Source organism: Histomonas meleagridis, assembly GCF_020186115.1.
Source record: "Histomonas meleagridis strain 2922-C6/04-10x chromosome Unknown contig_26, whole genome shotgun sequence".
NCBI lineage: Eukaryota > Parabasalia > Tritrichomonadida > Dientamoebidae > Histomonas > Histomonas meleagridis.
The window spans coordinates 160,001-176,590 of NW_027150837.1; the positions used below are offsets into that span (position 1 = coordinate 160,001).

At 27.9% G+C, this 16,590-nt stretch overlaps 3 protein-coding genes across 3 annotated transcripts; 1 reads left to right on the plus strand and 2 right to left on the minus strand.

Annotated features, from left to right (window-relative positions):
• Nucleotides 1-8,521: 8,521 nt before the first annotated feature.
• On the minus strand, nt 8,522-9,454 carry GO595_004272 (WD repeat protein; the record flags this gene model as incomplete). Its single annotated transcript, XM_067917385.1, has 1 exon — nt 8,522-9,454. The coding sequence occupies one exon, from the start codon at nt 9,452-9,454 to the stop codon at nt 8,522-8,524; it is 933 nt and encodes a 310-aa protein (XP_067775396.1).
• A 1,694-nt stretch (nt 9,455-11,148) lies between these two features.
• Nucleotides 11,149-12,207, minus strand: GO595_004273 (uncharacterized protein; the record flags this gene model as incomplete). The annotated part of the gene is made up of 1 exon (XM_067917386.1): nt 11,149-12,207. The coding sequence occupies one exon, from the start codon at nt 12,205-12,207 to the stop codon at nt 11,149-11,151; it is 1,059 nt and encodes a 352-aa protein (XP_067775397.1).
• Nucleotides 12,208-15,920: 3,713 nt separating this feature from the next.
• Nucleotides 15,921-16,337, plus strand: GO595_004274 (Sybindin-like protein; the record flags this gene model as incomplete). Its single annotated transcript, XM_067917387.1, has 1 exon — nt 15,921-16,337. The coding sequence occupies one exon, from the start codon at nt 15,921-15,923 to the stop codon at nt 16,335-16,337; it is 417 nt and encodes a 138-aa protein (XP_067775398.1).
• Between the last annotated feature and the right edge of the window lie 253 nt (nt 16,338-16,590).

Consider the following 16,590-nt stretch of genomic DNA (forward strand, 5'->3'; position numbering starts at 1 on the left):
AACGATAACATGCTTGAAAATGTTGATTCCCTGAGTAACTTGAATGATTCCTGCTCTATTGGGACATTGTGGTAATTGCGACTTATATTCAGGATCATAAAGAACAGAATTTTGCAATAGAATATTCAATTTGGTCTTTGATATTTTGGACTTGACCATTAGGTGATGTATAGAAACCAACTTTCAAAACATCTAATGTTTCTTGTGCGATTTCTTTGTTAATGTTCTTTTTGTTCATAAAGTTACTGAGTTAAACTTCAGTCAAAAAATGTTCGTACTTGAGTAAACCGTTTGATACTTTTCTACCGATAGCATAAATGAAAAAATGGATTTATCTCGATATCATCAAACAAAAAATAGATACAATTGAATAGAAATATACACAATATAAAATGGGTACATTTCCAGAGCACACGGTGCTCATAAACAAATAGCACCCTCTTTGAAAAAGTATCAGTACTGATATAAACGTATTTATGTAAAGCTAACAAAATAACGAAATTATCATATTCAATAAAAACAATACAAATAAAATTAAGCATAACAAATCTATTCAATTGGAGGGAGTTCACCCTTTCGAATAGCTTTTAACCATGCTAATTTAGCTTTGCATTTTTTATAATTATGCCCAGTTTGATTACATATTGAACAATGCTTTGATCCGAAGATTGAGCCACCTTCTTGAACAAATTTAAGTACTCCACCTCTTCTGGGGCATTTTTTTGTATTATGCGGCTTTGAACAGATGAGACATTGACGCGGATCAACTTTTTTCGTATTTCTATGAATTCTACCTCTTCCGGCTCTGATTCCTATTTCATCAGTAGCAATCTGTTCTATTGATCCATTATTTGATTCTTTTTCTAGAGAATCTAAAAAAGTCATAGCTTTTTTGAATTTATTTTGACTTCTACTTGCCAATTCATATAATGGTGTTCTTTTTGCTCAAAGTAAAACAAATCTTTCTTGAGGACTTAAATGTGTGATTCTATGAGTGATTTCTTCAAAAGATTTTGAACCTTCATGATGATAAATAAAGTTTCGCTGATTTAGTACCCATCTGTTTGCTATTTTAATATCATCTATTACGCTTAAATTATTCATTTTTAGAACATTAATTATATGTGAACATGGGATACCAACTTGTAATTGTTTATTGCAATTACAGATTAAATCATGAACCTTAAATATCTCAAAATATTTTTCTATATTTTTTAATGTGTATTCTTCATTAAATATATAATCATCACAAATTAGCATTCCTTTTAATGTTTTGGTTTTTTTCCATGATCCTGCGATCGCTTCTGCAATTGCTTTAGAAACATTTAATTTTGACATAATTGTAATTACATTTGGTTCTTTTAATTTATGTGGTTTTACTCCTTTAATATACTTCCTCTTATTTAATGATTGTTGATGATATTCAGTAATAAATAAACGAACCTTATTTAAACTTAATTTTTTATTCGATAATATGTTTTTTAGTTGACGATTTGATGAATCTGCAATTGAACTAGTATTAATATTCCGAGTAGAACTATAAGTGAGACTTTTGCATATTGAATTCAACTTTTTTGATACATTATCATTTAAATATTCAGAAATTTGAGAAATTGATTTTAATCCTTCAAAAATTGATAGTGCAATGAATTTGTTTCTTGTCATTCCCATATATCGAAATATATTTATTAAATGAGACTTTTGGTCATCAGGGAGATTTTGTGAATTTAAATATTGAATATAGTCGGACATTTAATGCCAAAAACAAATAACACGCCGTATTTTATTGATCTTTTTTCTAACTCATTATCATCTCTATTTTGTATCAAAGTAAATGCTCCATCAAGACCAACATCATCATCAGAACAAATTGTTTGTAAAATTCCTGCACTTGGAAGTTCAGTGCATATTAATTTTAATATCCAATAAAAAATTTCGGTTTTTAACGTATATGTGAAAATTATACCTGCACTTCTAATTTTTCTATAAGGTCCAATGACTGTTAGAGGAATAATAGATCAATTTGTTGTCAAACTGGCAAATGTTGGATCAATTGCAAAAGAATCAGAATATACAAATAAGTTTTGAAGTTCATATTTGATGAAAGTTGCAACTGTATTTCTATGAATAATATTTTCATCATCTACATCCTGAAGAACAAATGTTTGTTTTTCAATTGAATCCAAATAATCAATTAAATCACGAGTTTCTACATATTTATTATGACATTTTAATTTTTTATTTTTAGGATAAATACTATTAATTTGTTCTCGAGACAATGTAACCCCATATTGAATAGAAATAAATTGTAAAACTTTATTAGGTTTAATCCCAATATCTAGCATATTGCATATTGATTTTTTAATTTTATCATCTAATGCTAAATGAGCATATATAAATGGATTAAGATAATGATTGTGATGTAAATTGAAACTTGTAACATGGTATTTTCTTTTATTATCAATTATATATTAGCCAATTCTTATTTTAAACTCGCATCCACTATTTAAATCATCATTTTTTCCATAATTTGTATGCTGATTGCAAAATAATGTTAATCGTTGTTCTTTAATTGATCTTTTTCGAACTAACTTAAAACCTTCTTCACAAGCTTTTTTTGATAATATTTCAACAATACCCGACATTGTATCATCAATTGAAATTTGTAAATTATTTGGGTTAAAAAACGAATTTATTTTTGTAATAAGGTGAATATCTGCTTCTTCTTTAGTAATAATTTTCACACTCTTCACCTCAACATAAAAGGAAATTTATTTTTAAATTCAATTTAACAATTCCATCAACTTCAACATAGTCTTCTATGTTAATTTCTATATCAACTAGTTTGTCATACGAACAGAGGATGCATTTCGGAAAATCATTTGAATTGGTATCATATTCTTGTAATCTGAATTTATTCTTCGTTACGTTGCTAATCCTAACAATAACACCACGCATTTTGATTTCAGTGTTAATATTTGATGCCTTGATGCTAGATATTAAGTTAATTTCCATTTCTAAAAGAATAATCGAAAATATCAGTCATAGTTTTGAGGTTTTTGATAATATTCAAATTATATGTTTTATTTAATTTTTGAAAGAGGGTGCTTGTTTCTGTCAAGCACACGGTGCTGCAAACAATTTCTCATATAAAATAATATTTTTTTTTTTTTTTTTTGAATTCCTCAGGATTAATTCAACTTTTTAAGAACATAGTAGTGGCTTGATCTTTTTTAGAAAGGTTTACTTAGCTTTTTCAATAACCTGTTTGAGCACCTCCTTTTAAAACAAATGAGTGAAGTCGTTCAGGAACAGAGTCGATTAAATTTTGAATTGTAGGGACTTCTAAGCTATTCTACACATCAAAAACCACCTGGGTAAGGGTTTCGGCATCACTGGGCTCAACTTGCTCCACCCCATCTTTCATTATTGCCCAGAGATTTTCGATGGGTTCATTTGCTGGCCACCCTTCCAGAATCTAACATTATTCACGCAGATAATTAATTGTGACATCGTAAGTATGGATTGATGCACCATCTTGCATCAATTTCCAATTATATGGACCGTAGGCATCATTCATCCCCTCAATGAGTTGTGATCTCATTATACAATCTTTTATATATCTTTCATGATTAATAGCATTAACTGAAATTAATGGTGTATTATATTTATATGAAATTCCGCCAAATACCATAACCTTTTGAGGATATTTCTTTTCAGCTATATAAATATTTTCATCTATTTCTCCTTTTTCTCCATAGCCATCTACGATTTGGACCACAAACAAACATTGGTTCATCAGTAAATAATACAGACCTCCAATCTGTATTATTAGTTAAATGATAATTAGCAAAATCAAGACGATTTTGCTTTTGTTTTTCATTTAAGAAAAAGGTAACTCTTGGTGGCAAATATTGAAATTTATTATCGTGAAGTATATTTGCAACCGTACTTTTGCTAATATTTTGAAATCTTTCTTCTAAGTTAATACTATTGGCTATTCTATTAAGTCCTGCCCTTCTATCTTGTATTGTCAATCGAATTACTTCCGCTTCAAGAGCAGGTGTTCTCTTTCTTGGTGCACCTATATTATTCTGATATTCAAAAACATTTATACCAAGTTCAATTTGCTTTTTAATTTTTCTTATTAACATTCTTCCTGTAATTTTGCTGATTTCGCTTATGCTTTTTCCTGAATTTAATAGTAAAATTATTTCTAATCTTGAAGACATCATTGAGCGTGGCATCTTTTGCTTCACGTGCGATTTGTTTTCATTTTCAAACAAGTTTTTATTCAGTTTTTAAATGTGTATTCTGATTTCTATATAAAATAATTTGGATTTGAATAGAAATTAATCAACCAATTTAATTTTAAAATCTTCAAGATTACAACAAAGGTGGCTAATACAAAAATAGAATCCCAGGTTAAAAAAAGAAAGTTAATCTTCGATTAATTCATATAGTTCAAGATCCAAGGGGGTTATAGTCAAATTTGAATAGTAGGACGAATAAAAATCACACAATTATCTTATATCGTTTCCGATAACGAAATCGTCAATGAGGCGATATTGATGTATTCTAGAAGAATATGTAAAATATCTCAGATATTTTATTCTAGAATATGTAAAAATGATCATTATATAAAAATTCAATAATAAAAAAACTGTTACAATATTTAAAAAAGTTATCGTTAAAAAGTTTTGTATCGTTTGTACCAATATATGGCCGAATGTGCATTCACCTATCGAAAATAACTTATATACGACAATTACATGAATATGCCATCAATATATTTGAATTTTTTTGAGCTTATTAATATTTTCGATAGATTCGAAAAGAATTTAATATCAAGATTTCATATAATCAAATATAATAAGTAATATTTCATCATTTTCCAAATTATTTCCGAATTTTTAATTTCTTAGTAGATCAAGATATTATTCTTAATTCATTATTAATCATAGATGAAACTATGTATATATATTATATATTCATAATATCAAGATCGTAGGATGATCGCTATATACGATGGGTGGAAATCGCAAGTCGAGTTTAATATATAGTATTAACTGTTGTTTATCATTAGTTTTGTTGTATGTAGTTATGCACAAGTAAATCAAGAATTAATAATATACAAAATCATTAACTTTTATCAAAACTAAAATAATGACTTAAATTTTAATATTGATTAGCAGAAAAAACTAAGGTGCAATAGCTTACCGGCAGAGCAAATTTCAAACAATTATCTTTTGTTATTTTAAACCAATTATATTTAAAAAAACAATTTTAATCTAGTTTATATAAACATAAATAGTTCGTGTTTCCCCTAAGGCTTATTTTTCTCTTAGAGAAAATGGTATGAACCTTATTCCGCCGTCATTTGCCACTGCAATGACCAGATTATTTTCTTTTGAATAATGCAGTGAAACAATAATTGAGTATTTATCTGGTTGAATGTAATGTGATGTGAATTCATCCGTTTTTTTGGAATAAACGTTCACACACATTACAACACTAAATTTAGTAAAGTATTCAAATATCAGTATTCAATATTTTCAATGTCTTTGCACAATTTTTTTTTGATGAAAATTTCGCTTTTTTTTTAAAAAATATCCAAAATGTTATATTCTAGGGACCATTACATGATATATTATGGTGTAAGTTATTTTATGAAGAAAAATGCATTTTTTATGGGAAATAATAAAATTTTTCGAAAAAATTGAAAAAAATTAAAAAAATCAAAAACCACCCGGATTGAATCAAGGGATTGAAGACTTAATATTGACCCCTCCAACGCTAAAACCAATGAACTAACATCTAATTGGAAAGTTTGTTTTTAGTGTTATATGCGAATACTTCATTTAATGGGGTTTTTCCAGTGACTCTATGTAGGTGAAGTAACTTAACGTCTTTTTGTCTTTTTTAAATATTTTATTATGGTTATTGAAAGCTTTATAAAATTGGAATGATATAATTATTTCCAAAAAAATCATTGAATTATAGTTCATAGATAAGCCTTTCACTAATCTTAATTTTTCAAGGAAATATCTTAGCCAAATTTGAAATCAAATCAATACATATATATAAATTATAGATAGTACTCCATTTAATTTTTATTTAATTTTTGAACATAATAAACTATGCAATAGATTTTGATATTTTTAATTAAATTTGGTGATATTCTATATTGTCATTCTTGAGAAAACATGTCTTTTTTATGGGTATGACCTGAAAAATTGGATAATAATGATGAAAACAAGTGTTTAGTGTATCACAACAGCAATAATCGAATCTTTTTCGTCTACAGTCGTTTGCAAAAGTAATTCTCTTTTTTGGAAAAATTAATTCTCCTTTTTTCTGAAATAATTCACCTACCAAATAAAAATAATTTGCCCTTATTCTTTTATTTGAGTGAAATTTGAGGTTAATGATAATATAGTCAGAATGAATTTTTAAAATGAGACGAAAAAAATATCAAAAAATAAACTTGTTCTAAAAAATCGGCTACACTTTTGATCGTTTTTAATAGAATTCACATTTAAAAAGTGGATATATTAGAACAGGTTTATTCTTGAACTTTGATATATTAATTGAGTTTGAAACGAAAAAGAATTTATTTACCATGCGAAAAAGAATTAAATTAAGAAGACAAAATTTTACTCTAAGTTATTCCTAAACCTAAAAACCAAGTATTCATATTTTAGTTCGAAATTTTTCTTAACCGTTAATTTTTATTCAAAAACTGAAGTTTTTTTAGATTTTTTTGCATTTACATCATTGTTAGAATAATTATTATCATATATATTTCTGTAGAATCTTGTCATTCGATCAACCTTTGTGGAATTCGGTTTTTTGATAAAATCGATTATTATCAAATTGGATTTTTTTTTTTTTTTTTATGAAAATATTTTTGAAGGAGAATTACTTATGCAAAAAAAAAAAATAATTTTTGCAAATAAGAGAATTACTTTTGCAAAACTTTTGTAAAGTATTCAATATCGGAGAATTACTTTTGCGAATGGATGTACAATACCAAATTCTCTGAGCTCATAACTCAAAAAAATAAACAGTAAGTAAAATTATTAACTTTATTTTGTATTCAATTTTAGTTGTATCCACTCTACAACCTTAAATAATTTAAAATCAAAAAAATTCTGACCATTAAAAAAAAATGTATCAACTAATCAAAAATAATATAAAACACAAACTCATAAAAATATTCAACAAAATCTTAAATTAATTCCATATTTAAGAATATTATCAAAGTATAAGAAAAAATATAAAATTTACGAGAAAATTGGACATTACTAGTTTATTTTTTTCACTTATTTAAACATTAATATCAAAAATCAGATTTTCATCTAATATTTCTATCATAAACAAAGAATTTCGAATTTCTTTCCAATCATCATTTCCATCACTGTTATAATATTGAACCAAAACATTATTTCCATGAGTATTTAAATTCAAAATTGTAGTTCTTAACAAACCATTCATTGAAGTGCTATTTGAAAAATCAAATTTATCAAAAAAATTATTGAAATAAAAGATTTAACTGAATTAGGAATTCTATGTATTCAATATCATAATTATGTAATTTTATCATTTTTAGAACAAGAAGGTCTAAAAATTAATCAAAGATTATTGAAGAAATTGCAACAACTGGAAATACATTTTTAATGGAAAATATAATAGAAAATCAACAGATTCCAAATACTATTTTACCATATGAAGTTAAATCAGGAAATATAGAAATAGTTAAATTACTTTTAGAACAAAAAGGAATTGATATTAATGCCAAAATTATTTATTTTTATAATTTTGTATTTATTTTAATAATTTAAATTTTATTTTAATAATTTATGATTTCTTTTAATAATTTGTAATTTACCCCAATAATTTGGAAGATATTTTCATAATTTGGAAGATATTTTCATAATTTGAAGAATATTTTAATAATTTGAAACACCACTTTATTTAGCAGTTAAAAATGGGAATATAGAAATAGTTAAATTACTTTTAAAACAAAAGGGTATAGATAGTTAAGAATTTACAGATTACAGATTGTCATCCCCTCTGGTGTATCTGAAAATTTTTGAGATGAAATGGCATTTTTAACATTCAATAACTATGTTTGATTTTTCCTTCAGCGGTTATAAAAAGTGTCATTTTTATTTAATGCTTTCATCGATGCAAACCATTCAAAAATTGGAAAAAGGCATTTTTAGTATCAATGAAGACAATATAGAACAGTTAGTACAGTCAACTTTAAATTTATTTGACAACCATTTTCCATATTCATTTAATCTTCTTGTTTCTCAATTTTTATTATCATCTTATATTTCAAAATTAAATACTGCAAATTTATGTATTCGATATTTAAGAAATTTAAATGCAAAAGAAGAAGAAATTCAAGTGAAAATTTCAGATAGGAACTTGGAATGTTTGTGGCAAATTGTTATAAAGTATACAAAACCTTCATTTTTTCAAAACCGGTTTCGAACGATAGGTATCTGTTCACCTATTCGAGGGAAAACATGTGAACTCCATTATTTTGTGTTCCAATAACCAAATCATTGTTTTTGGTATAAATAGAGAAAACAGAAGAGTTGAAGTGAAGTGGTTCACAAACATTTTCAAATGTATCTAATGAAATTATTGAAACTTCATTTGAGCTACTTCCGCCTGAAACAATATATTTACCACTTGAATGAAATTGTGCTGTATATATTAAACAATTTCTATCGATTGGCCAACTAAATGATTTTTGTAAATTTAATGTACGTAAATCCCAAACTTGAATCTGTTCTTTGATGCGCCAACTTCCAGAAAGTAATAAATGATTACATACGTCAATTGTATCACCACATATATGTGCACCATATAAAGAATGAACTGACTGCCCAATCCGTAGATCCCATACATGTATTGTATCATCCCATCCGCCTGAATAAAGAATATTTGTGTTATTTGGATCAAACTTAATGGAAAATATTCGATTAGTATGCGCTATTTCTTTGTCAGTGGTATATTGTAAAGTTGTTGTAACGCTTTTAGTTTCATAATCATAGAGACGAACGATTTTATCTAATCCTGCGGTTGCAAATTTATCACTATTAATTGAAATATCAAGTGAATTAATGTTGTTATTTTCTTGTATTGACCAATTGACTGATGGATTATGAGTTTTCCATTCTTTTATAAATCCATCAGAAGAAACTGCGATAAAATTCTTTGGGTTTTTTGGAATAAATCTAATAGATGTTACTGGAATATGCTCTGGTGAATGTTCAAGTAGATAAGATAAACGACCAGTTGAATAACTTAATAAGCCAATACTTCCTGATGAAAGTGTACAAACAACAAAATCATTCTCAGGTGAAATCCTAACACAAAAAATATCATCAGTAAAATTTGTTGATGTCCATTTTGACTTTGGGCTAATTTTCTTCATTTATTTTATCAAACAGACATAGTCAATTGTCTAATTGGTTCACTATCAGAAGACGTTAAATGGATGCAAAATCTTTTTATGCACCGCCAAGATAAATTGGCTATGCACCTTCTGAAGAAAAATAATCAAGAACTTTGGACTACAAAGTATTTCCCAAAAGATCTTAACGATATTCCAATTTTTAAAAAAACGCAAACAACAAATTTTATGACAAGATTAAAAGATGCTTTCACAGGATACCCAAATTACCCTCGAGTCATTGTAGTATTTGGTCCTGTTGGATGTGGTAAAACAACATTAGTACAAGTTGTATGTAATTATTATCATTATAATATAATTCCATTTTCACCTGATGATGACTACTACCAAGAAAAAGATACAACAAAAAATCGTCAAGTTCCAATTTTCGTCAAACAATTTGAAGCTTTTTTGGAACATTCCCAACTTGTAACAAATCCAAATAGCCTTCATGTCTTATTAGTAGACAACGTTGTAGTTGAGATGATAGCAAAAAGCATTTCATAAACCTAATTGAAAAGTATAGTACAGATGAAAGGAGATTATTTCCATTAATCTGGATTGTTGATTCTTCCAATTCATCGATACCAGTTAACAATTGCATGACCTTTAATTATCCTGCTGCTTCCCATAGTGTTTTAAAACGGGTTCTTCTAAATGTATCACGGTCAGAAGGAATCAGATTAACTAACCAACAAATAGAGGAATTAATATGTGATAACCCTGGTGATATCCGTCTTGCAGTCAACACACTCCAGTTCTCTCACACCTTCACTACGGGCCAGTACGGTTCGCTCACTTTTTTCCAGGCGGTTGGTGAAGTGTTGTACATAAAAAATAAACGGTCGGCTGAAGAAATACTTCAAATTTCGCATTGTTCTCCGCGTCATATGATTAACTCGTTATATGAAAACTCTCTTTCGTTTTACCAGTCATTGGAAGATTATTATGAAGCTGCTGACAATTTTTCAACAGCTGATGTTCTGCTAAAAGAATCTTGGCAAATTCCAGAACTCGGTGAAACAGCTGCAACAACAGCTATGCGTGGCGTAATGGTATCAAATCGTCATCGAACACCAAACAATTTCCTTTCACTTAGATCTTCAAATCAGTCACATCTGAAGAATACTTCGTATTTTGATGCAAGTGCACCATTTAAGTGTTGGCCTCACCAAAAAATGAACTCGACACAAATGGATGCATATATCTTTTCTGATGACCTGGTTTACAAATATGATCGTAACACTGAGCCTTCAAATGATTTTATACCCACACCAAAAGAAATCGAAGAATCGAATCTCTTCAGCTTCTTGAGGATGACCCAATCGATGCTACTGGTGTAGATGATTTTTTTAACTCATGAGCTTCGTTGATTTAGAATTTGTGAATTTAAAAGTAGCTTTCTGTATTAAAGTCATGACTTTTGCAGGTTACTTATAAGATACCTTCGGCATCAGCATTGCTGAATATAGAAACTGCAGTTATTTGAGCTCTTTTTCTTGTTTCTTGCCATAAAAAACGCGAACGGAAAATGATGTCAAATTTCAGAGACATTTGATCGATAACCGTATTCTTTATCCTCCAAAATTCTCTTTCAAGAAAGTATTCGCTTAAGAATACAAATTTAATAATTTATTAATAAATTCTATTTTCATGAATTCTTTTATTAATCAAAATCAGTCTTCTTTAGTTTCACTTATGTCCAACACCTGTTGTTGTTTACCATAATTCTTATTTGAGCAAGAAACGATTATAATACCAATTATCGAAACTATAAAGAAGAACACCATACAGCAAACCGAGAATATTGCAGGGGTTGATCTCCAATTTGCTTCTACTGTAGCAGATTGTGTTGGTATTAATCTAATTGCTTCCGCATCTGTTGTCATTGCTGACCCTTCTAAATAACTTACGATTTCCCCGACAGTGATTGTTGCAGGTCCTTCGACATAGTATTGGTTAAATTGACAGCGTGTAAACTCGGCACTTTTTGTTGATGTGTTATCAAAGAAGTACTGGTTTTGGTATTGCGTGAGATTTTGGTCGGAATACTTCATGAAGTTACAGCTGGTGAATGTTATGTCACTTTGTTCTAAATTGGCAAAATCCATGGTTGCATTATTCTGATAAAAATCACAATCATTAAACGAAATAACATATGTGACATCGCGGTTGGAAATGAAAAGTATTGAGGAATCAGTGCCACGACTAAATTCATATGTGTCATTAACAGAAAAGAAACTTGGAATCGAAATGAAGGCATGTGATGCTGTGTCAGCATGGTTATAACGGAACATGTTCTCATCCATATTGAGGCTACCAAGAGAAAGAATATAAAGTGCTCCACCAACACCTGCTTGATTATATGAAAATTCGCAATTACTAATGTTGACATCAACTGTTGAATCAGTGGAAACTTTGATGCATCCTCCATTAAATGGTGTAGTGTTATTTAAAAATGAAGTAGCTCTAACTTCAAATGAGGAATCTGCTTCAATACGACCAGCTCGCTCAATCTCAATGCAAGAGCTGAGGAAGCCGGTAAATTGTGATTTCTTTATTGAGGCGGAAAAAAGATTTGAGTTGATATGAAGAAAATTAGAAAAATGATTACGAAATATTGAGTTTGTTACTTGAAGTTTCGGATGATTATGTGAGCTTGACGACATTATCATGTATGGAGAATTTGATAAAGAACTTACAATGAGACCTGTCAGTGTGAAGTTCGAAATCATTTTTGGTACGAATTCGTCAATCTGAAAAAGTTGATATTTGAATATGTTAAATTGAAAATGAAGAATAAAAATATTATAAAATACATTAGATATATTCGAATAAAAACCTAGCAAACAAATTTCAAAATAATTGTTTATAATTATCTTAAAATAGTTTCATAAGAAGATATTTTGTTGTGCGATTTTTGTTCCTTTTTTCATTCGTTGAAAAGTTCACTAGAGCGATCGTTTAACCGTTGCAGAAAACATCAGATTTTTTCACATTTTTACACATCAGAAAATTTTTGTTTTAGTAAGGCGTTTAACCTTTTCTAACTATTCACGTATTATTACACATTCCAATAAAATTAATAGGATTTCGAAAATTTTTAGTTATTGCTAACAATGACCCACTTACAAAATATCAATTTTAGCTATTTCGCATTAACTTAAAACTTATTTAAAATTGTATACAATGAAAGTTGGGAATACAAAATACTAAATAATTTTGAAAATGGAATTTAAGGAGGCATTGAATGTATGCAGCTAAGCTTTATTTTTAGAAAGTAGTCTGATACTAATATCAATTTATGTAGTGTGGATTAATCCTTTCGAGATGTATTTTAAAAAAATCAATTTAAAGAATAAACGTTTATGCAAACAAATATTGTGGACATTCATTTGATTTTAATGAACTTTCAAAAGTGATTTTATGGTATTTTTATAATGATATTGATATTGTGTTGATTAACAACTGTTATTCATAACAATTAACTTACTCATTAAACAGGAGTCATGCAACTCTATTGACATACTTTGCAATTAGTTAGTACCAGAATTTAAAGTAAGTATGCAATTTCATTATATTTTTTGTGAGTATAGAATGAGGAGCTTGAGTTCAGATCGCTTTTTATTGAACTTGTTCATGTAATATGTTTCTGTTTTTTCTTTGAATAAGTCAGTTTCAACATTTCTAGCGATATCATATGCAAGAGGCGAATTAGTTTTAATAATTTGCTTGTAAAGTGCAAACAATGCATCACGAACTTTTCTACGTTTTTCAGGCGTTATTCCATTTTTTCCAATAAGTACTTCTGCTTCATGAAATTGCCACTTATAATCAGGAATAAATTCCTGTTGGATGCTTGGAGTTTCTTTAAATGGAATAAATTCGAAAATGTGAGAATTCCAATTTTTTGCCCTTTCCTCCATGATTTGAAAATCTTTTCATTTAACATGTCAGTTTAAAATGCCTGCCCACGTACCCTTATAACTTTTTCAAATATTTCTAATTTTGAATATATCGATATTCTTCATGAAATGTTGATATATTTTCATATCAAAAATTTGATTTCTTCTGGCACAAATGACTTTTAAATTTTTTTCAAAATTTTTTTGTCCCATCAACAAAAGCACTGGCATATTTTTAACCAAAGCCAATTTGCGCCCGTTGTTTTAAAAAAACATATTTATAATGGGTTTTTCCGATCTAATGTTTCAAGTACGCTTATTTATATTTGGGGTAAAATTTATTTCAAACATATGCCTTTCAACAATGGACTTCTTTAGTTACAGTTAAAATGGGTAATTCAGTAACAACAATAGGAAGTGGTGCATTTTTTTATTGTTCTTCATTAACAAATATTATAATTCCAGATTCAGTAACAACAATAGGAAGTTATGCATTTTCTTCTTGTTCTTCATTAACAAATATTATAATTCCAGATTCAGTAACAACAATAGGAAGTTATGCATTTTCTTATTGTTATAATTTAAAAAGTGTTATAATCGGAGAATGTGTTACAACAATAGAATCCAATGCATTTCACCATTGCCCCAATCTCTCCTGTATATATTTCAAAGGTTATTATTCCCCACCACATATAAGTTCAAATGCTTTTTCAGATGTGCCAGTCGAATTTGTCACAACACCATATTCATATAAAAGCACAGCGTTTGGAACCCTTAAGGTGTCTATAGGTTCAGTACTTAGAGAATGCATTCAACAATTTCCATTCATACAAACAAATACATTTACTAATTCAAATACATTTGGTTTATCGAATACATTTAATATGTTAAACAGTTTGAGTGAATCATATTCATATTCAATAACGTTAACTTATTCTTTATTTATTACTCAAACATTGACTATTGATACATTTTTATCAAATTCATTATTAATTACATTTATTGATTCAAGTTATACATTTACTTCATCTGAATTTATATATTATAAATATACAATTCAACAATTTATAACATATTATAGTTTTTACTCTGATTTATATATAATAATTAACCAAAATGAAACTCAAGCAACACAAAAAATTTCCAACAATGAATTAATTGGTATTATTTGTGGTTCTATTGCAGCTGTTCTTTTAATTATTGGTATTATTATATTTGTTATACAAAAAGGTAAAAAACAAATTTCCAATAATCATTCAAAAATTTCTAATAATTCTTCATCAGATAAACAAATTGAAGAAGTTAATCAAGAATTTAATAACTTTATTGTTGGTGAAGATGATCAATGGTTATAAATTAAAATGCAGTTCAAAAATAATTTAATCAATTTATAGTGATATTTTTTGGATTTTTAATGTTAACTGCATTTTTACCCTCTAAAAATTGAATTTTTATCGATAAGAGTGTGTAAAATGTTATCCTTAATGATTGAAATAATTTATTTGTTAGCAATAAAATAAAAATGGATAATAAACAAAAATTACAAATTCGAATTTATCCTACTGATTCATTTATGAATTTTATACAATTCTTTTGTTATTTACGTATGAAATTAAATATTGCATCAAAAAAACTCAAAAGGAAATTTATTCAATTCTGTAATTTTTATATTCAAAAAAGATTTGCTTTTCTTTTTTTTCGCAATTATAAATTTATTACACTGCACCACATAGGTACCACTCCATTCACAGCCAAGAAAGCGATTGACTTCTTGTCTTTGATGGAACCTAAACTCTTTATGGTCATTCAGAAACGTTGTGTAGTTTCGTATCCTTGTGTACTTCAGAACAATGTGGCGAACGTGCATCTGCTAAAATAGCCTAAGTAATTCGCAATCTCATTAAATACTGCAATAGAATCAGTGTACTTCGATGTTTATACACATAAAAAATTATCTGAAAACAGCTGATTTGACTAGGTCTGTCTCATAAAAAATCACATCACCTTAAATAAAAATTCAAATATTATATTATTTATAATATTTTTAAATAATTTCCATAAACAAATGATTTTCTAGATCATAATAGATAATATGCATTTAAAAAAGCAGAGTATCGCACAGTTTTATTCAAAACTTTAAAGTTAAGGAAATTTAAGATGGATATAATTCATTATTAATAGGATATATCAATATATACTAAAATTAACTTTTTATAATTTATATATGTACTTTACAAAATCAGTAGTATTTTTCTAAAATCACGAGATCTCCATTTTTCATAATTTCACTTTTTCTCCGAAAAGTACAGAAGAAATTCAAAAAAAGCTGTCTTCATGAATCTATCTGTACGTTCCTCTATATTTCACGATGTATAATTTTTGAGAAATTTTTATCGTGAATTTTTTTTGAATGCACCTTAAGTTGCAACTTTGTGTGGAAAAAACGCATTTCAATGTGTCACTTTTAACCTCCAGTAAAACTTGAAACGAAATAAACGTTTTCAAATTTCAAACAAAGGCAGGCAAATTACCGCATTGGTAAAATGGTTGTATATAGTGCAATGGTTCTCAATAGCAGTGGTGGACTTGTATTTTTCCAAAATTACCATCCTAATGCACAACAACTTAACTCCGATGAAGTTATTATCATTGGAGCAACACTTCATTCTTTGCATGCTATTTCAGTTGAAGTATCACCTGTGCAAAAATCATCTGGATTCACTGAATTTGAATGTACAACTTGGAAGTTAAGCTGTCTTCAGACAATTACTGGACTCAAATTCATGATATTTACAGATTTACAACACTCAAAAGCACAAGACATCCTACATAACATCTATGCATTATATACAGACTATGTACTCAAGAATCCATTTTATACTCTTGATATGCCAGTTGCTAATTCATGTCAAAAATTTGTTGATGAAGTTCAAACTTTGATAAGTGGAATAAACGGCTAACGAGTAAACGACAAATCAGTAATGTAATTGTTTTTCATAATTAATAATTATTTATTCCAAAAAAAGAATTCATATTATCATATGTTGTATCATTCGTATTCAACATTTGCAGTATCTGTGTACTTATTTTGTTGCAAAGTTATTAAAAAAACAAATGATTCTTGTCGATGTGGATATAATTCGAAGTATTTATTCATGCATTTACTATAAAAAAATATCTGAACAAAAACACTCCATTCACGATGTATTTGCT